The sequence below is a fragment of the Nicrophorus vespilloides genome, unplaced genomic scaffold (assembly GCF_001412225.1).
Source record: "Nicrophorus vespilloides isolate i.1.1-1 unplaced genomic scaffold, Nicve_v1.0, whole genome shotgun sequence".
Classification (NCBI taxonomy): Eukaryota; Metazoa; Arthropoda; class Insecta; order Coleoptera; family Silphidae; genus Nicrophorus; species Nicrophorus vespilloides.
The window spans coordinates 294,179-316,476 of record NW_017100102.1 but is presented as its reverse complement, the minus strand read 5'-3'; the positions used below and the strand labels follow the sequence as shown (position 1 = coordinate 316,476).

The 22,298-nt window shown below is 31.1% G+C and overlaps 2 protein-coding genes and 1 non-coding gene across 5 annotated transcripts in view; 1 reads left to right on the top strand and 2 right to left on the bottom strand.

Annotated features, from left to right (window-relative positions):
* Positions 1 to 138: 138 nt before the first annotated feature.
* Positions 139 to 3,191, top strand: LOC108568115. Of its 3 annotated transcripts, XM_017929040.1 has the most exons (6): positions 141 to 453; positions 521 to 591; positions 644 to 840; positions 896 to 973; positions 1,289 to 1,441; positions 1,966 to 3,191. In XM_017929040.1, the coding sequence occupies exons 2-6, from the start codon at positions 576 to 578 to the stop codon at positions 2,140 to 2,142; spliced, it is 621 nt and encodes a 206-aa protein (XP_017784529.1). In that variant the 5' UTR covers positions 141 to 453; positions 521 to 575; the 3' UTR covers positions 2,143 to 3,191. The 3 variants fall into 3 exon arrangements, with proteins under 3 accessions (XP_017784530.1, XP_017784529.1, XP_017784528.1); XM_017929041.1 differs by having other exon boundaries at positions 139 to 591; positions 722 to 840; XM_017929039.1 differs by having other exon boundaries at positions 142 to 591.
* A 3,273-nt stretch (positions 3,192 to 6,464) lies between these two features.
* On the bottom strand, positions 6,465 to 6,537 carry Trnak-cuu. Its single transcript has one exon. It is a non-coding gene; the product is annotated as a tRNA-Lys (tRNA).
* A 3,268-nt stretch (positions 6,538 to 9,805) lies between these two features.
* The window catches only part of LOC108568128 (max dimerization protein 1-like), a 181,175-nt gene continuing 168,682 nt past the window's right edge, over positions 9,806 to 22,298 (bottom strand). The window contains exon 6 of the mRNA XM_017929060.1: positions 9,806 to 10,052. Coding sequence (XP_017784549.1) covers positions 9,907 to 10,052 — 146 coding nt within the window. The 3' untranslated portion in view covers positions 9,806 to 9,906. The remainder of the gene's footprint in view (positions 10,053 to 22,298) is intronic.

The following is a 22,298-nucleotide window of genomic DNA, read 5'->3' as shown; positions in this document are numbered from 1 at the left end:
ACTCATGAGAGTCCCCTGGAGCATGAATAAACAGGACATGTCCGGGAAAACCCAGACGTATTGCAACCTTATCTACTGTAAAAGTTATACAATGTTACTCAAAGAAATCGTGGTTTAATTTTGGTTCTTTTTAGCGCATGACGTTACATGGGTAGTATCTGTCATTTTACTAATATCAGGATCATGTAAATATTATTCATTTATCTGTTATACAAATCACCAGTTACGTCATGTTTGTTGTACATGTGACCAAAACAATGCGTAATGTCATATCTAGCATATTAGTTCATGTACAAATAGCATGATATTGGTAGGGTGAGTTTTTAGAGGGTGGAAGAGGGAGACATTGAAATAGGTCAATGTATCAGCAGTTGGCGCATGTGTCAAGATTGACGTGCAGTCAGTAGTCAGTGGTAGTCAGTCAGTTGACAACCGGGTTTGTAAAACAAACATGTAATAGAATAACAAACATTTGGTCGATATTTACTCATTAACGCACGCATATCCATAAACAATTTAGTATTCCTCTCACTATAGAACCCTACCCCATAGGACGACACAGGAATATTGCAGCCATGAACAGGAGAAAAGGTAAAACAAGGAAATTTACTATCGTACTTATGTTAATTATTTTTGCGATTAGAAACACGCAGTTATAATGTGAATCGCGCACAATCGACCCTTAGTGTATCTGCTGTTGATTACTACTTACATTTACCAGTTTCCAATCCTCCCTCACCAGCAATTTCAACAGTAACTTTAACCCCTGGCAGAATAAGAAATATAGATCAAGATATGGAGGCTTTAAGGGCTTCCAGGCAAGACAATCCATTCATAAAGGTAGTATACATGATTTTCAAAGGTCTTTTATTAATAATATTTGTTTATTCATTAGCAAGTCATTGCAAGCAGAGAGAGTTTAGCTGATTGCATTGATGAAATTGAAGCAGATGATACTAATCTCATGTCTCAGGTAAATATTGTTTTTATTTTATGTTTATTATATTTGTCATTCAAAGTTTTAAAGCAAATATTAGTTTCTAATTAGAATTATGTTATGAAAACAAATGGTTTTATAAAATATGTTTTCCTATAGTATTTGATTATATAAATATCCTAAAAAAATGTTTAAGTTTACATTGTTAGTTTAAATTTATGAGTCATGTTTAAGTTAAAACTTTAGATCTTATTGGAATAATTATTTTTGTGATAGTTGCAGTACATTAAAAGATTTTTATAATTAAATAAACTAAATCAATATCAAAACTTTTGTTATGTATTTTTTTAGGAATTTCCAGCTGATCTGGACATAGATCCACTAACGCTTCCTGGAATCCATGAGCATATGATAAGAAGTCCACCGCCGACGAATTGGCCCAAATCGCCGAACCACAGAATATTTCAATTTCCCGAAGACGAAACTTTACAAGTTGAAGTTACTGTGAGTAGTAATCGATTTCAATTAATTATTTCTGATGATTGTCGTTTAACATTTCGATAATTACGCCAAGCCTAATTTATTATACATCATAGTTGGTTGTGAATTGAAAACTAACATTTAATTATGATTAGATTTTAACAATAATTTCGTATTTTTTAATTTGATAAATTTTAAATTAATTAATCAATATTATTCAATTTCATATGAAAATTAATTTTTAACAATGATGTGAAATACAAAACTGATATTTTATGGAATTTTCAATATTTTTTAAAATTAGGTATCGTTGGGATGATGGTAATATTCTGTCAGAAAGTGTATGTTCGTATGAACGACGAGTACGTTCGTGCGAATGAAGAGAGAAAATGATATTTTTTTTATATAAATTTGTTAAGTACCGCAATTTGAGTTCGTATTGTTAATCGATCGCCAACTAATAATAACATAACTAACATAATATATTATTAATTACTTTCAATACAATAATGAAATAATAATGTATGTAATTTTAATTATTGTTTTAGAATAAGGATAAAACGAAATACGAAATTAAAAGTAAACACGCCAGTTGGGAGCCCAACGATCATTCACCATTGAAGGGCCTTCCACGACCATATCAAGATCGATTCTCGCTGTTGGCACCAAACGTGCTCAGGAGTGGCGGCGAAGATAGCATTAGACTAATGTCGACTGAGGACTAAATCGAAATGGGAAGGATGACATAAAGCTGAATCATTCCTTGAATATACTTTACCATTTATTAATTTGTTAATTTGAATGTGATTATATTAACTAGTCAAAATGTACAAATTTATATATTTACATTAATTTTAGTTTGTATGCTTTCGTATGTTATAAGCAGGGTATAAGGAACTGTAAACTCAGATACAATATCTCTCATGTATTGCATACACTCGAAATATCTACTAGTTAACTATTGATGTTTACTATTTACACAACTTTAAAATCTATTTAAACTTAAAATATTGTAATGAACATGTATAGGCATACCTGTTCTAGTTTAAAAAAAATAGTTTAAAATGAAACATAAGCAAAGAAGTTACGGTTTACGTTTGTTGTTCCTAAATGTTGTTTAGTTTATGTGGATCCGAGATTCTTTACTGTTATATACCAAAGTGTAATTTGAAATTCTAAATTTAGACAAACATTTTCGATTGGAGCCAATGAAAAATTCTATGTTTATATAATTAAATTATCGTTATTGGATTAAAAACAAAAACACTAATTACCACTGAATGGAATTAAATGAGGCTAAATGCTTGCCATTTACAAATGTTTATCAAACATAGTATTTATATAGAACGTGTTTTGGTAAATCAATTAAATAGATATCTTTTAAATGAAATTATGTATTTATAATATTGTATCATTCATGATTATATATTGCCGCGCTGGTCGCTCTGTTAACTAATTTTATGTGATATTTTCAAATGGAAGTTTATTTGTTGTTTATTATTATATATTGTTTATATTCTTTTTAAAGTTTATTTAATTATTTAAAGCATTTCTTTGTTATCTAGTTCATCTTGTTTTAGATATCGTGGCCAACGTAAACTCGCAAATTAAAGAATTAGGTGTGTACCTTTGCCTTACTCGTGTTTTGTAAAGTGATTGTACATATGAGTATAGATTAATAAGAAGTACAATTTGTAATTGCCGTTTGTAACGTTTGTTTTCAGAGTATTAAGATATATACAATAACTTTTCAAATAAATTGATTGATCACTTCTATTGTTTGTATATTTTGAGTTCTATTTTTTGTTTCCTTAGTTATAGTATGAATTATTATATATACTACGAATATTATTATTGTTATTAATAATGATCATATTTCTTAACAAATATCTAATAAATGATATATTTATCTAACCATAATAATTAAATAAAAAAGATCAATTGTTATAAAGGACTATTGACCATATGTATTATATAATCCAAATATTGATGTTTTAAGTAAATCATTTCATAATTTTCATAAGAAATATAATATATTATTTTAAAAATATAGTAGAAACATAACTTTGTCTAACAAGTAAAAGACGCTTTAAATAAAACATTGTAAATAATTAATTACCAATGAAGGTTGAACTTGTTTTCATCATAATAACTTAATATGTATCAAATGTTGTGCACATTTTGAAGATTAACGTTTTGAGGCAAATACAATAGAAAAAATGAACATAATATATACTTCATTTTTAATAAATGTTTATCATTTCTACATTTAAATTATATTGAAATGAATAAACAATACAGAAATAATAATTAAGCAAAATGTATTTGTTAATAACCGAAAAATTGCCAAAGCAAGGATGATGCAAAAAAAAATAGTAGCCAATGCGCAAATTTATAGTCATTTTCTATATAATAAATTTTTCCTCTTTTGATTTTTTTGAGGCAGAGACGCAAAGTAGATATTGGACCCAAACGCAAGATTTCCTTGGTGCGGCCCAGATATGAAATAATTATATAAAATATTATAAACCCAAAAAATAACTTCTGCTCAAAGGACAATCGACCTTGGTCTTTCCGTCCGGTATCCGTATTATGTTATCCTGATAAATAAATTATGGTTAATTGGATAAACTTTTCGCACAAAAATATTATGAAACAGAATTGATTTTTTGGAAGAAAAATTTCCTTTTATTCTATAATAATTTAAAAAAATATAGTAATCTTTTTGCAGTATAAAATTAAAAAAAAAAACAGTTTTAAATTTTACACAATTATTTAACATACAGATCATATTTTTGTATATATTATATAATTACAGAATTAAAGTTTAATTTACGCAATAAAAATGTAAATAATAAGAAGATTATTAAAGAATTATTTCATTTTCTCAGCTTTCATATTTGAAATTTGACTGTTACGTATTTTTGTATGAGCTTATTTGGCTGACTATACTAACTACCTGGAATACAAATTATTCTGTTCTATATTATTCACAATCCTACCTCCTAATTATTATTATAAATCTTAATGGTTGATTAACTGATATGAAAATTTGAGGTTTTTTAACTCTTTAGTATAGATTTACTATAACATATCTATGGTAAAGATATACAGTGGAACCTCGTTTAACGAGCACCTCTTATAATGAGTAAATTGCATAACGAGCGAAACAAAATGTTAAAAAAATTACTCACAAGGAACGATGTTTCGTATAACGTATGACGTGAAGGAAAGTTCAGGATTGTGCGTCTGCTACATTACTTTCCAACCTTGTATTTAGACATATTATGTGTGATTATTTTTTTGTGCAAAGTATAATAACACTAGCAAAAAAAGTCTCCCGAAAAAAGCCGCAAGAAGACTGCAATAAGATAATAAAAAAAAAGACTAAAAAAGAATTAGGTGTATTTTATGTTTCCATAATAATAAATTAGTTATGTTTGTTTTCTGCATCGATTCGCATTTCAGGTTAGTTCATTCCGAGAAAGAAGATGATTCATGCTCCTGAACAATCTATATAATTTTTTCATTATGGTATTTTACATTTATTTATATTGAGAAAATTGTTTGCTTAATGAGTGTTTCGCGTCACGAATAAGATTCTGAAACAAATTATGCTCGTTAAGCGAGGTTCTACTGTATCATCATAATTATTATGTTTTACTCTTGTCTATAGATTTGAACTAAACTATATTACATTTTTGTAGAACTTACAAATGAGGGCATAATAATCAAAGCAAATCTACTATATCGTTGTGAACTGCTGCCCAGCGTCCCGCCCAATTAAAGGGCCTCCAAATAATGGTAAGATTATACACTTTAATGTAGACCAAGCGTAAACAATCCCATTAATTTCCTATATTTTTTTGAGAACTCCGAATCCTTTTATAAGCACATCCTATGGCATAATATTTCCACGTAGAATCAAAATCGATCCCATTTTCATATAAACAAATGCAAAAGATTTTGAACAGACTCGTATTAAAGAAAACCTCCCAGGCCGAATTCAGTAGGAACGGTTAATCATCAATATATACAAATCCCTACTTCCAATCATAACTCCCACCCCGTAATAATAAGAATTAACTTTGTAAGTAGAAAATGTCTTTAGGATTAGTCTCGGCAGAATCTTTAAATTCGAGCATAGTCTTAGTAAAAGTGTTAAAGTATCTACATACTCTTAGAAAGAAAATAAAGCTGTTATAAACCAATAGAATTATTTAATTTCTACTACTGAGACTCCACGACGAAAAAACCAGACAATATTCCAATGTGTCCAGAATTCCATCCCTGGATTTTCTAGAATTTTTAGTCATCATTTATTTGTCCACAAAAATATATTTGAGTGAGATTTCGCTCCCCTGTCATCATTTACATAATTGGTATATAGGCTTCACGATATCCGGTCCTGACAGAGTCCCAAACAGAGTTAGCCCAAAGTCCACAAAGTTAACGATAATAATAGTATTTGCGAATATTAAAAAGGACGAGAAGATTAAGGTGAATAGGTATTTATTTATTTAATAAAAAAAAAAGGTATTTATTTCTATGGAATTGATATTTTTAGGGTTACTTTTTTTACATTGGTTTTATTTTGTATCTAAATGCTTCTTTTAATTATCTAACCAATAAATAATTATTATTTTTATTAGAAATACTACATCACTTTTTAACAGCTTTTCTGAAGTAATTTACTTATTAACTCATATGTTGTATAACTTGTTCGTTCTTGAGTTCGACTTTGCTACTTAAAAACTGATCTCAATCTACTTTGTTCATCTGTTTGCGATCGACTATGAGTCTCTTCGATTTCGACGCGTTGGCCGTCTCTGCAAAATATTTTGATATTAAGTATATTAGGACTGTATCTAAATGATCTCTACAAAATTAATACGATTTATGCGAATATAACTTACTTGGTTTATTTTATTATTGACTTTCTGGAACCCTTCAATAAGTTACCTTATCTTATTCTATAGAAATAAAATACTCTAATAAAAATACTAACAAAACATTCAATTTTCAAAAGGTGATGAAAAAAAGAAAGCGCCCAACGTGGGGCTCGAACCCACGACCCTGAGATTAAGAGTCTCATGCTCTACCGACTGAGCTAGCCGGGCTTATATAAAAGATAATAATAGTATAAAAAATCTGAAGTGATCTAGTAGGTGTTTCCTCTTTCTTAATTGATATTAAAACAAACTAAAATGTCTACGTCTTCTATATACTTAACAAAATAAATTATTAACATATCAAGATAATAGTTAGGATGCATGGGGGCAGGTATTAAATAAAACAAAGTCGTACATAAATAAAGGATAAAGGTTATATTTACATATAGGTCGAAATAAATAGTATTGTCCAAAGGAAAAAAATAATTATATTTAATAAAACCTAATATTGCATTTTAAATGTACACTTTGATGACAAATTAAATTAGAATAAAACTTATAAATGCTTGGACGTGTTTTGTATCTGAGAGAGATACCGAAAGTAGAATTTTTTGTATTTTCGTTTTTCATTATGTTTGTATTTTTTTGTTTCTTATTATAGTATTTATATTTATGTATAATCGAAACTACATCTAAATTTGTTTCAAATAATTAAGTAATAATACACAAGTTTGGTTTATTTTTATTATTTTTTTTTTGTCTTTGTATTTATATTTTTTTGCGGTTTCCTTTTTTGGATTTTTTTTGTTGTTGTTGATTTTTCAATTGAATTGGAAAATAATAAAATAATTACATAAAACTGAAGAGAACAATGCAATATGAATAGTTACATGTATAGGTAATGTATGTACAATTATTAAATTCTCATACAATCATTGAAAGAGTTGAATCAGGTGACAGAAGGTGCTGGTTTCAATAACTAAATGCTCAAGTTTTAGATGTTTTGTCTCATACATTTGTTATTCGTTCTTGACTTTTTCTTCTTGGAATGGTTCTTTTAGCATCCCGGGAGCATATATATTCACTAATAAAAAGGGATAGGTTGAAAGTGGGGAATGGAAAAAGGTTAGTTTGGGCAGATTAGAAGAGAAGCAGCAAGATGTTTCGACCGCGAGATTGAAACTTTCACCGTAAACAATATAAAAAAAGACAGACGGACTTGCGTGAAACGTTCAAAAATGAATAAAAAAAAAGGACGAGTTCAAAATTAGAGAAAGATGTGACGATTCGCAACGCACTGTATCAATTCATATTGCTGCTTGCTTACCGGATCATTCCACCAATATCATTTGTTTGCCTCATTACATATATCAGTCAGTAACACAAGTGATTCAGTTTATATACACATTAAATCTTCATTATTACTCTCATTTTTTTTCGTACTTTTATTAATTATTTTTTATTTTTTTATTTATTTTTTACTTTTGCAAAAGAAGCGATATTTTCATGAGTAATTGAAACACAGAAAGAATCCTATAGATTTATTTTTTTTATTTTGTTATTATTTTTACTTTCTTATTATTTTTTTCTTGCGAACTGTAGGCTAAGAGAAGCAGACATTTATAGAAATGATTTATTTTTATTATTATTTTACTTTATGTTTCTTAGAGCGGAGGGTTTCATTTTCTTTCGTAATAAATGTTATTTTTTAAACTGATTTCGGATCTTGGCTCCCTTCGGCTTTCTCATTCATATTTACATGATTTCTTTACACTCGTTATTTACTTTTTATCTCTTCTCATGTCTCTCATTCGAATCACAAGCTTCTAGCAAGTACTTATAAAAATAATTATGTTCTATAATATAGTCTTAGACCCTGCCGTATCCGCGACTCTGCCGATCATTAAACAGGGATTTGATTTAATTTGATTATCTTTATTTGTGTTCGTGTGATTCTCGTGTAAATGTTTGTGTTTGTGTGTGTATGTGTCTTTAGGCTAGTCCTCCTTTTCCTCGACGATAAATTTTCGTTCTCATATCCTAGAATGGTCCAAGAAGAGAACCCTAAAATATGTACTGCTTAACTAGATGGACTGCATTAATTGTTTTATCGCTACAAACGATTAGTACTTGGATATACGTTGTTAGTATAAATTGATGGAAAGTGATTGAAAATTACGACAAAATAAGAAATAAAAACTCGTTTTAAAAAAGGGAATTTATTACAAAAATGATTATGTTGATTTATAATAATAAAATAATAAAAATAAATGGATAATTGTATTTTTTTATGTTGAATATAATGCTAAACAATGAACTGAATATACAAAATGATTTTTTGTGTGTGTGTATGTAAATATTGAAATCGTTAAAGAAATTGAAATAATAATAATAGAAAAAAAAACATCTGGGTCGGTATGGGTCTCCGTTAGGTGAATGATCTGAAATGTTGTTTTATTTCTGAATAAGTGGAACCACTCCAGGGTGTGAGATCTAGAAAATTGTAAAAAGGACTATCCTTTCAAGTGTGGATTGATTGTTGGATGGAGTTTGCGGTATTCGGCTATTCGGCATAGTCTCAGGACGACGACGACCGAGAAGGGCATCGAAGGGAACGGTGATGCGAAGACCCTCCGGTCCGGATTATTATTATCAGTACCCGTGCAATCACCTGTCAAGCTCTCGAACTCACGCACGCACTCTCACACCATACTTTATGCTCAGTTCTCGCAATGACCGGGCGCGGTTCCCAATTGGAACGCACGTCCTGACCGCGTCATAAAAATATAATAGCGTCCCGTATCATCGGGACATATAAAGAATTTGTACTCTTTGAATGCTGACCGATGTTTGGGGGGGGGAGCGGAAACGGGCCGGAGATCTGCCATTTGCGGGGTGGCCCGCACCGCGATATCTTGCACACTGTACAGGCGTATATTTTATTATTTTCATATTTTGTTCTTTATACAATTTCTTAAATATTTTGTTTGCATTTTTATTCTTCTTCTTTCAATTAATTAATTTTCTTCTTTCTTTTAGTGTTAGACTCGCACGGAGTATATAATATATATATTTTTTTGTTGTTTTCATTTTTAGGTTGCCGGGAAAAGGCACGCGTGCTTTGGGGCACGCGCGCTGTGTTTCAGGTCCGGACCGGGCAGGCCTCTTCGTAAGGGAGATGGGCCTGCAGGGTCCGGCCCCTTTTCCATTTAACAACACCAAAATTACTATGCACGTGTTAATAATTTTTCTTATTTTAGGAGGGTATGAAATATTATTTAATCTCAATGAGCTTATTTTTACGTCCCTCGCTTATGTTTCTTTTTTTGTGTTTTTTGTTTTTACATCTTTATAGATATATATGCATATATATACAGAAATATATACACATATATATTACAATATACTTAAAATACAAACTATATTATTTCATACTCTTCTAAACAATATTTTTTTTGTTTGTTTTGTTTAAATTTAAAATATGTACAATATACATATAAATAATTTATAAGATGAATAAGATGATAATTTCCAGCAGACATGTTCGTTGACTAGAGGACTGGCTCTGGTCGCTGTGTGACGTCGCCTCTGGTATGTCTACATGTAGGCTCTCTCCATGATCTCGGAGATGGTCAGGAGCCTGGTGGACATTGTGACCCCGCTGTCACTGGACGCCGATTGCACGCTGGAGTGGTCATCCGTATCGCTTTGGGTGCTTGTGTAACCGATCACGTCCACCTCGTCTGCAACAAACATCCATCATTACCAATACGCTACACACACATACACAAACATGGACATCACTACTAGTACGTTGTGTGTCAGAGAGAGAAAACATACACACACACTATGTCTACGTGTGTGTATGAGAGAGAGAGAGAGTGGCCAAGCCCGCCATGCCCAGCCATCCCTCAACTTTAAACAACATCACAGAAATCAATAGTAACCAACATATACTATACAGTACAGACCCCATAATACCACCTCTCACGCACATATATGTATATATATATATATGCATACATATAGGCATACAATAAATAATCATTACATCACTATTTCATACCATTGTTAAATATATATTAGTCAGACGCACAGACCGTTAATTAATATCGCATTGTCCTGCCCAATGAATAGCCATGTTTCCGCACACATACATTCAAAACAATTAATAGTTCAATAATATACAATAACTCGCATAATACGAAACGAATTTATTTCAAAGTTGTCAATAATATATAAAAGCTTTTATAATATAACAGTTTATAACATTCACTTACTTCATTTCCGTCACAGTACGTTTTTTTATCGCAATAATTTTCCCAATAGTAAAAAATGGTCTTGATTTTACTCTTTCTTTCTCTCGTAACTTAATTATTTTATAAATAATATATATATTCTAACAAATATACATGTAAAATTATAGACAAAAGAATATGATATAAAAACATAAATATTTGTAACAACTATACATCTTTTTGCTCTATTTTATATTACTTTTGTGTTAATTTAGCCAAAAGGTTAAATATTACGCAATAGTAAAACACAGTTACTTGATCACGTATCTAAATTAATATGACAGATAATAATGTAAAAAAGTATATAAAGTAGTATGCACATCCTATTACAATTTTATTGTATGTTTATACATATATGCTTATTAAGCTTTGCTTAAAATCATTAATTTTATAATTAAATTGCAAAAATTTCAAATTTCTGCCCTTTGCAGCAATTGACTTTTATTTTTGTTATTGTATTGAGTTTTTCTTTTCTAATTTTATAGTTACAGTAAATATTATTATTATCACAATTCAATATCTCTTATTATTTTATTGATTGTGAAAAAAATGTGATTCATATTATAATGAGATGTTTCGCATAGCAACAAATCAGTTTGCATTTCAAGATCAAACAATTAATAACGTTGTTTCCTCAATAGTAAAAAACCAGATTTATTTAAATACCTTGTTTCAAAATAAAGGTAGAGTTAATAAAATTTAATTTTGTTTTAGAATAAAACTTCATTAATGAAATATTTCCATAATTCTAATCGAAAATGCTATGAACTAACTTTAGTAGTAGTAGATACACTTTAGTCTGTGGTAGAAAGGAGTAAAATTGAAACTATAATACAACATAATATCCGAATGCAGTGAAACCTTGGGTTGTGAGTAACTTGGTCTGCGAGTATTTTGCAAGTCGAGCAACATGTTTAACTTAATAAACCAGCAACACGTCTTGCAATACGAGTATTATCTATTCGCTTCGTCTGCAGAGCATCACGTGATCACAGGCCGCTCGGGATTGTGGGTATTCGTATAGCATTCTCGCTTTGACATAAGAGTGCTTTGAGTTACAAGCACGTTTCTGAAACGAGTTATGTTTGCAAACTATGTTATAATATTGAGTTGTGATGTAATTTGAATGAATTTTATTAAATGAATATGTTTATATTATGTTTGTCAATCGTAAATAAGATATATAATAAGATGAATGTTGTAAGATGTTTTACAGTGTATTAGAAATCTTATGTAATTCCTAATGTTTTGCATGAGTGAAGTTTTAATTAAAAGGTAATTAATCTTCGAAATGACGTTGGTCAAAGTTACGATGGAGATCATTTAGTTGATCTAATAAGCAGCGGCTGTAACTATTTTAATAACCAATGGAAGGGGGTAGTTGAAAGAGGGGAAAATAGCACACTTTGGCTTTATTATTTTTGATGTAGTGAGCATTCGCCGCATAATACGGTGTAATTAAACGGCGGGGATTTCGTCGTCGTAATAAAGCCGGGCAGAACGGCAATGCCACTTTGCAAATAAACGAGGATGAGAATTTCCATTTCGCGTTCGCCCGCCTCCGTATCCTCCTCCGGCCGCCGTCTCCAGAGATCCCTCGAGCAACAACAATTTGATTTTGATGAGCTCTGAGAAAGGATGCGAACCACGGGGGGCGCGACCGGAGTTTTGCGAGGGCGCGAAATGGGTCGTTTTTTTTCGGACAAACCGACCCTCCAAAAAAAAAAAATGATAATACTGATGCAAAATCTCTCGGTCCGTTCTTAGACCTCCCCTCGTATACCACTTTTGCGCCCCGTCCTCCTCCGGAGGCCTTCGCGCAATTGGCGTACGGCCGAAAAGCGTTTAACCGGATGGACAATTTGGCCGCGAAATAAATTCGCCGTCGCAGCCAAAACTGCCTCCATCCGAATCTTTTACGAGCTTCATTTGCCAAAAACAATTGCGGTATGCCGCCGGAGTGGATTTCAACTTGTTATATTTCCTTTCCAAACCACCGCGTAAAGGGCAAACAGGAAAAACAACAACTGGAAATAAATACATAATTTATAAATATCCATTGCGGGGCTTTGGAGAAAGCAGAATCTTTACAAGCAATTCCATTAGCAACTTTATTAATACACATAGTAGACACATAATAACTACATATTATTGAATTTATTAAATCAACTAAAAACTAAAGCATAAATAAGTAAATTCTTTCTCAAAGAAATATTGTAAAGTTTTGAATTAAATAAATATTTTTCATGATTTCATTATGTATTTACATTAACATTACTATTAAAATATAAACAGCTGTTAGCATAATTTATCCACTTTTGTAGAAGTATCATGAGAAACTTCAGTATATTTTATAAATGTTTGTGGTGTTCAGGTTTCTATCGTTTCTATCTGCCTGGAGCTAACAAAGATTACCATTTAATATTATATGCATTAATTAGTAGCTTTTTTATTAAATGTAAAAGTCATCGCCCGTCATCGTCATTCTACTATTTTACAAGTAGATATGCATTTCGGAAAAGTAATATTTTTAAAATCAAAAGTCGATTCTTAGACACCAAATAATGTGAATATTTCAATTCTAATAAATCGTTGTTAAATTGAATCAAATAATTATTTGGTTAAAGAAAACCTAATTTATTAAATTAAATTCTATAATGTATTTATATAATTAAGTATTACCCATTCATAAATATTACAGGATACAAAAGTAAATAAATATTCTAAAGTTTTGTGTTATTTTAATTAATATGTTTTTATCAGATTATAATAAGTTCTTGTCCGAGTACGTTTTTATTTGCGCAGTTTATAAGACGACAATTTACACTTCAAAGAAATTGTCTTCCGATTGAAATGGGAATATATTTATAACATATATTTATGCCTATTTGAAGGATAGCTATCAGAATCAACATCAATCAGTGCACATACACAGAACGGCCATGTAATGAGCAAGACTATAAATTCAACAGTAATGGCTGCCAGCAGGGACACGATGGAAGCAGAACTGGATGGCAATTACCTGCTGTCCGCCTTCGAAGTATCAATCACTCATACATAGACTCGCCAAGAATTTACCAAACGCATCTAAATTTCTTATATCCTTTCTTTATCCTACTGCTCTGCCTTAATGACTCTAGCACTTACGTATAGACATCAGTCTATACCGATTTAATTGACATTACTCTTGACAAAAAACTCTTGTTTTATTATCTTTAAATAAACTGAAATCCCTGGTAATTCTCATCAGTTCCATCAATTTTATATAAGAAAAAAGGTTGGATGAAAAGATTTAATCAAGCTATCCTTCAGATTATCTAACTATAGAAAGAATACAATTTAATCATAATAATAATTATAACAAGTATGAAATAAATTACTCAGAAATTTATAAATAAATAAATTATTAACAGTTTAAAAGGAAATATTTGGAATTATAATATTCTCGTTAATTCGGATATAATAACTAGTTGAAGTATATACAAATAAACATTGTACATGTGCTTATTTCAGAGTCTTAATGGAGGGAATGATTTTTAACCCGGCGCATCCACAGCGCACCCTAATTATGAAATACGATTAATTGGAATCGAATGAAAATTATCGCAAACGGAAAATAAATAGTGGCGGAAGCATCGGAGCGATTCAGAATGCGGTAATCGGCTTACGCGAATAATTGATTCGAATAAACATAGATTACTCCTATTATATAGATCCGCTTGGAAATAGTGTTGATGTTTGAAACGGTCGGTGGGTGGGAGGTAGAAGCGCGGCTTTATTTAAAATTCAATAGATTCCCATGAATAGATGCAAATCCGATCTCGCATTTAATTAAACAATAACGATTTTTGCTTTAAATGCATGTGTTAAAAAGACCAGCCGGAATAAATATACAAAGAGGAAAAGGAAATAAACAGCGGAATACAATGGAAGTGAAAAATAAAAATAGGAGGGAAAAAACGTGAGCAGTGTGGTGTGTAAGATGGAAATCGATTTCGTGGCGATTATAATTTCAAAAGTCGCAAACTCTCGCGCGGAAATTGTTCATGCGAAATAAAAGCCGACGGCTGGCATTATGGATGTAAAATTATTCAGAGCAAAATAATTGAAATTACAAAAAAATAAGGTAAGAAAAATGCAGCAGGAAGATTGGAGTTGCTAAGGAGTCAGAGGAAGCGACAAAATGTTAAGTTTTGTCTGGACGAAAAATTGTAATCGATGGAATAGAAGGTTTTAATGAAACGCGACTATATGAATATTTCAACTTAATTTCTAGTTAGTTATACTATATTAAATCATCATTTAGAAAGGAATCAAAATATACTTTAATGTATAATAACGTACATTTTCAATAATGATAACTTTAATATAAATTGATCTATTTATCATATAAATGTATAGTCTTAATTTGGTTATGACTTCTCTCATAATACTCATGTATATTACATTTAAACTTTTGTGCAATTGTTATAGATGATATATTGCTTACTAAGAGTAATTAGATGATGAGAATCAATGTAGTGTTTAAAAATATATATCTGGCAGTTAACGTTATTGTAATAACAGACAAACTATAGTTTCATCATTTTAAAATTGCGTTTAGAATACATTATTTGAAATAATCGGTAAAAAATAAATTATTCCTAATATTAACCACATTTCTCTGGGAATTCATAAAAACAACTACAGTGGAACCTCGCTTAACTTATGTATACAAGTTTAAAAATGATGTAGCAGGTGCACAATTCGACACTTCTCTTCTCATCGTCACTCATGCGAAATGTCGCTCGTTAAGCGAGTCATTTTTCTTAGAATTCATTTTGCTCGTCACGCGAAATGCTCGTTATACGAGGTGCTCGTTAAACGAGGTTTCACTGTATGTATTATTTTAATGTTTAAATACACTACATAAATATTATAATAATAACAATATTTTTGGTTAAAACTATTTATTTAGAATACAAGAGTACAAGTAAATGCTTCTGCATATGCAACAAGTTTGCACTCGATGTTAATAATTGTCGTCAAGTTTAGTGCAACTGTTTTGGGGCATCGATAATGCACGAGTTCATGTATGTATTATAAACATTTATTGCAGCAGGTAATCCAATAAATTCTAAAGAAGACTTAAACAACTACAAACAAAAATATAACTGAACTGGCGCATTGCTTTTTACGTATTTAATCATAGAAGTGCGTCTGGCGCAAACCATTGGTTTAGCAAGTAAATTTACTCGAATTACACGCTAAACTGGATTTCAAAGTTGGAAGGATTCTCGTACGTACGTACACTAATCTCCGTCCTGCTCGCTTCAAGCTACTAAAACTTTATTAAAAATTTCTTGGACTTTTTTTCCTCGATCTCGCCCGGACTTCCCCTGCCCAGTTTACGCTTTGTAATTCTGCCCATTCATTACAGTGGAAAACCCCCTCGATTGGTGGATGTTTAATTAGAGAGCCTTTTGTTTCATGTCCTGCTCCTTTATTTTCTTCGAAAACGCATTTAATTTCTTTTCGTCGGTAGGAGAGACGAGGAAGGAGATGATGGAAAAGGGAGTAGGAGTAGGAAAAGAAAACCTTTTATCGATTCGCATCATTGGCATTATTTCGCTTACTTTTTTTTGTCTTTTAATCCCTCTCCACCATTCACAATTATCCAAACTGCATAACAATAAATTGCAATTGCCAATGTAAACTACACATTGCACATATATTAAGCATTTGTTGGCATATATTCAGAAGTGCATTCTCTCGCAAACATGTACATTTTCGTAAATCGATGTATTATATCAGTATATTTCACGAAATAGTGGCCACCTATTCATTAATGACCTGGGGATAAATTACAGCTTTATTGGAAATAATACCAAATAAATATCGTGTGTGAGACGTGCGTTATTTATAGTTTAAGTAAAGTTTTATGTTTCTAAAATAATTTTTGGGAAAGCAATCTCATAAATATATTTATATTGCCAATTTATCTTCGCACGATGCTTTTAAAGCAGTAAACATAAATCAAACATATGAAATATATATAAAATTCGTGTTTTAGTTGAATTTTAGAAATTGCAGTCTTGTATGCAACATTCGCCTCAATTGTCCCAAAATGCACAATACACATTTATGATTTAAAGTTATTTACGAAAAACACTAGAATATTTTCATAAAATTGTATCCTTAAAGTAGTCATATTATTTCATAATTTTTTTATTTATATGCTATAAAGTACATCACCAAAAACACTTTGTATAATAGTTATTTTATAACAATTTTTCGCTTAATTAAAATATTTGTTAATAAAATAGAAAAGTACCTAATACCTAAATGTAATTGAAATAATAATTGGAATTGATTTTCATTAATTAATGTTCATAAATAATGGATTATATTTGTAAATTTGACAAAAAAATATATTATTTTCTATTGACATAATAGGTTCAGAAATAAAACATTTATCCAAATAAATCAACTAAAGTGAAAGTTAGAAATTATCATATCAAGTAGGAAGGGTGTGTAATGTAAATTTCGTATTATAATAAAAAAGGAAGCATAGAAACGACATAAACAAGCACGGATTAGGGAGATCTGGGACATTCGAATGGTCAGCGAGTTGTAAAGCCCTTCGCTTGTGTATTTCTCACACCCTCTTGTCCTTCCCTTTGCCTTTATATTCTTCTTCTTCTCTCCTTTTTTTTTGTGCACGCTATCTAACTGTAAATTTATGACGAGCGATAAAGGAGTCATCGTTTCCTCAATAAGTTTCTTTGATCTACCATTCATCCTTAGCTCCGGCGTTTCTAAAGCCCTTCGCACCATACATTTCGATGGCGACGGCGACCATAAAATTGAAACCGGATCCTAATAATAAACACACACATTAAAGACGGTCCCTCCTTCTATTCATATACTCACTCACATTGAGATAGAAAAGGAGAGAGAGAGAAAAAAAAGTACGAAAAAGAAAATTATTGCCTTTGACTGAGTTTCTTTCGGCGAGGTTGCGTTGTCGTGTTTGCGGAAAGTGAGCAGACGGGTTTCTATTAAAATTCCTGATGCAAAGGAGATGTTCCGTGTCCTGGTCACGTGTGGAATCCACGTGGAGATACAAGGGTAAATCTGCATCGATTTTAGGGAGCGAAGATAAAAACTATATATGTATATACAGAGGGGAAGAACAAGGAAAAGGGAGAAAATATCGATTGTCGTTGAAACAAAGGCTCGGCACACGACACTTGCGTTTATGTGATTTCAGGCAATTTAAATCGAAAATTGTACTATTTGTTACGACTCTTGGTCACTGGAAGTTAAACACGAATGCAGCGAATATGCTTAAATAAGTGGTTAGTAGCTTATATCACGGAAGGCGTTTCCCTTAAATTGAGAAATTTTGTCCATTTTCTCGGTAGAGAATTACGTTTTATCAAATATTAATCATTTCCATAAGTAGTTGGATAAATGAATATATCTTTGATATTCCCCTAAGAGAACGTTATCAAATGCCACGTAGCTACGTGATCGCATTACGAATGTAGTTTAGTTTTATTGAAACTAAAGGATGACATTTTTAAAATGCTTCGCTGATTTCCTAGAAATACGAGTAAATTGATTCAATAAAAAAATAGTTTCAATACTTTTCCACTTTAATCGGCGTAAATAAGTAAGAATTAAATCAATAACTAAATAATATAACTTATTTTATAGTGGAAATTCAAATATATTGAACAATTTATTAAAATTTTTAAATATAAAGTAAAGTAAGAATTAAGTAAATAATTTGGTAATATCAATTTGCTAAAACTACATCTATAACAACTAGTATATTCAATTACTTTGGCAAACATTGGCGAATAATTTTGTAAATTATTTTGTTTGCTGAAGTAATGTAAGTACTAAATAGCTTGATGCATAGTTAACTTAATATTGCCGGAGATAGAACCGGAAGTTAATATCCAATGGAGCTGAAGCATGTTTTCCATTCTTCGTCATTAATTAATAAAACACATTTAGCGGTTCGTTCAATGAGGGCACCGTGAAACCGTGAGCACTTGGATGGTGGTTAATTATGAATACAACCGGGATTGATTTGAAATTCGCTCTAGGAATATTTACTTGATTTTGCTCGAGGGAGAGACTCCGGAATTAAATATGCTTGCATGCGATTAATGTTTCAGGCGTTCACTCGAGAATCAGTTTTCCTTCTGAAATATGCAGACAATAATTGGTCGCTGCCGCAACACAAAAATGGCTGAGAAACAAACAAGTTCGCTCTATACAAACACAAATAATAATCGATTTCCAACATGTTTCTTTGGTAATAAATAAAATGTATGTTCGAAATAAAACACATTATATATGATAATAATGTAATAATAATTTGTAAACAAATTTTAGTAGAATTTTAGATAGAGTATTATGTATTCATTATTAAAAAAAATTATGCTTTGAATGATTTCTTACACTTTCATTGATTATTTTAGAGATTGTATACATTGAGTAGTAATAATTTACGTTCGCTGTACTATTCACTTCTAACGTAACATATCAATAAGTGTAAGGAACGGAACGCAAACATTGAAAAGATGCAATAGGAACGTACATCAACAACATCTCCGGCTAGATCAAATATATGTGCAGGAATACTTCCGATGTTCAAATCAGTTAAGATTTTCTCGCACTCGTTGAGGAAATGTAAACGATTTCCATGTATGGTACATCACGCAGCGGTGTTTATTCGGAAATCGAAAAATACTAAGTTTCCGTGATACTCTTGCGCCGGAAGTGGACTTGCAACATATCTAAACTTGGAAGCGAGCAATTCCCGTTCCATCGAAGTCCCTGCAGAGCCCTTTCGAATATACGTGGTCCATTCCGAGGAAACGCAAAAGGTTAAATGCTCGACAATTAAATGTAATTAATTGCCGCGAATAAATTCCGGGACCGAAGAAGGACTGGTATTTCCAACGAAGGTAAGGTAAGCTCGGAGATAGGTGGTAGTCATCGGAGGAGGAGGAGGCAGTCATCAGAAATAAATTTGGCCGCTTTTCCGAGGTAAATGAGAGGAAATAGCGCGTTGCATAATTTCGCCGTTTCGTTTCGGCAGCCGATAGGAAATAAACTGCGGCGAAATCAGTTGAGCAAACTAAACGAGCGACGGGAGGTGGTGGTTGGTGGAGGCCGGTTGTGTAAAGGCGATGCGGGGACGGCGGAACAAGAGACAGAGGCAGTCGCCGCGGTCTCTCTATCATTCAATAACGCATGGATAAATATATTGGGTTATATGGTCTTCTCCCGACTTCTTCCTGCGTTCCTCTTTTTTTTCTGTTACCCGTGGTAATACAAAAAAAACGTAAGGGGAGGAACACAAATGGAACCAATTTAGAGTAATGTACCATAAAAATAAAAAAATATGGGGTTTAAAAACGCGATTGATCACAAAGCCATTACTTATTGTCTGTGGTAAATCACAAGATTACGTCAAATGTAACTTTGTTAGTACCTATTACTATAAAACGTTATAATATTTTATATTGGGTTTTAATCCTGTTCATTGACCACAAATTTGTCTATAATAATTATTTATTTTATAGATTTATTTAAAAATATAGAAAATATTGAATGTAAAATAATAAATAATACTAAAGTAGCAGATAGAGAAAAGAGTTATTACAAAATATTGCTTCTGAAGGATATACAAAAAATTTAAAATAATGGTTGATTTTATTTTAGTTAATTTTCCAGGATTCATTATAATTTTGATATGCGCTTTGCATATCGAGCATTAATTAACCGCACAATACAAGTGATTAATTACTGTAAATGGAATTAGTATAGAATGCAATATTAATGCAACAACATCTACTATATTTTTCTTTTAGACAAAGTTGCGGACAATACAAAAACTAAGGAGAAGAAACACAAATGGAACAAATTTAGCGTAATGTTCCGTAGGAACAAAAAGCTGAAAGAAAAACACGATTGATCACATAGACATTACTTATCGTTGGCAGCAATAGGATATGTATTATCAAACGATTCGGTGAAGCTAATGCTTCTTCTCCGTCAGTCTATTCCTCCTGAGCGTATTTTCTCGGCCATCCTGATTGACGCACAATAGGTGAAAATGCATTATGTAATGCAACGTTTAATGTATCACCGACATTATTATAGAAATCATACATTAAGAACTTTTCACGATGCGAATCTCCTCCTTCCACTTCTCGTTAGAAAAATTATATAAATAGCGGATCCGGAGAGTGCACGGAATTCGCCTTCTTCCGAATTCAATAGGAACTACATCAATCTCTACCAAACCAACAAGAATTGATTTGAAATCAAATCACTAATGCCCTGGCTTTGATATATAGTTTCCTCTGCTTCGCGTATTCCTGATGTATTTTCCATTCTACTCAATTAAGTTTAACTTAACATAACACACTTGAAATATTTTCTATCGTTTACACAAAAAAATCTACATTAGTGGAAGTAATTCATGATTGATAACTTTATTTGGAATATTTGTTATTAATTGATTTATTCAATTTAATTATTTATATAACATGCCACATTTTTTGGCATTTGACTTCTGTCGAACTGTCATGCGTACCAACTATTATTGCTTATCATGAAATATCACTAAAACTAAAATCACAACATAGTAAATCAAAGTTTCTACACTAATATTATCTATTATAAGTTTTTCCATTAAGTATTTAATTATCATTATTTTATATTAAGGACAGAACAATTAATTGTATATAATATCATAATAAATGGTAAATGCGTGTACCGAGAACACACATTTTGGTGGTAAATCTATTTTCGTTTTGTCGTAAATCTTGTATGGGTGCGGGTGTTAATATGTTTGACCCGCATTGACCCACACATAATTTTTACAAATCCCGATCAACAAGATTTGAGGGTGGAGATAGTCCCGAAACCGAAGGGCAATAATTTCCTATCTCCGGCGAACAAGTTCGCATAAACTAAATGTTGTGTGCAGATTAGGAGGGTTTCTGCAATAAATGTTGTACTGTTTAATGCTCCATATACATTTTACACAAACCGAAAATCAATATAGACTTTACACCAAAGTTTATTATAATAGACCTGTATCTTTTTTTAAAAATATTTTACTTTTTTCTTAATATTTTTTTTTCATGAATTATAGTTTTCAATTTAAATTCTCGTATTATTTTGTTGGTTTGTTTTTTTTTTTACTTTAGATAAGTAAATTAATATGTATTAATGACAAAATTTGCTGTTGAAATAGTTCTTTATAAGAATGTGATTGAAATAAATAAAAAGTTCTTGTTTTTTCTGATTTTCATCATTAAAATAAAGTTTGTATTATGCGAGTTATAAGTATTGATAAATTGGTGAATGCGCCAGGCCAAACGACAATGGTTATGCGATATTCATTGAACTAAATGTATTATATATTGGAAACAAGCTGACAAGCAAAGAACCTAGTTATATTCCTCGAAACAACAAATTTTCAATTTTCCTCTTTATTCGCTGAAACTTTATTTCTGAATGCAATATCGAATTTTTAATTAAAAATTGCTTCGTTATATTTTATAACTGAATACATTCAATTTCATTTTAATTGAATATGCATATAGGAAAATATGTTTATAACCCGTTTACTAACATATAATATTCTCAGCACATACACTTTGAACTCTTTCGTTT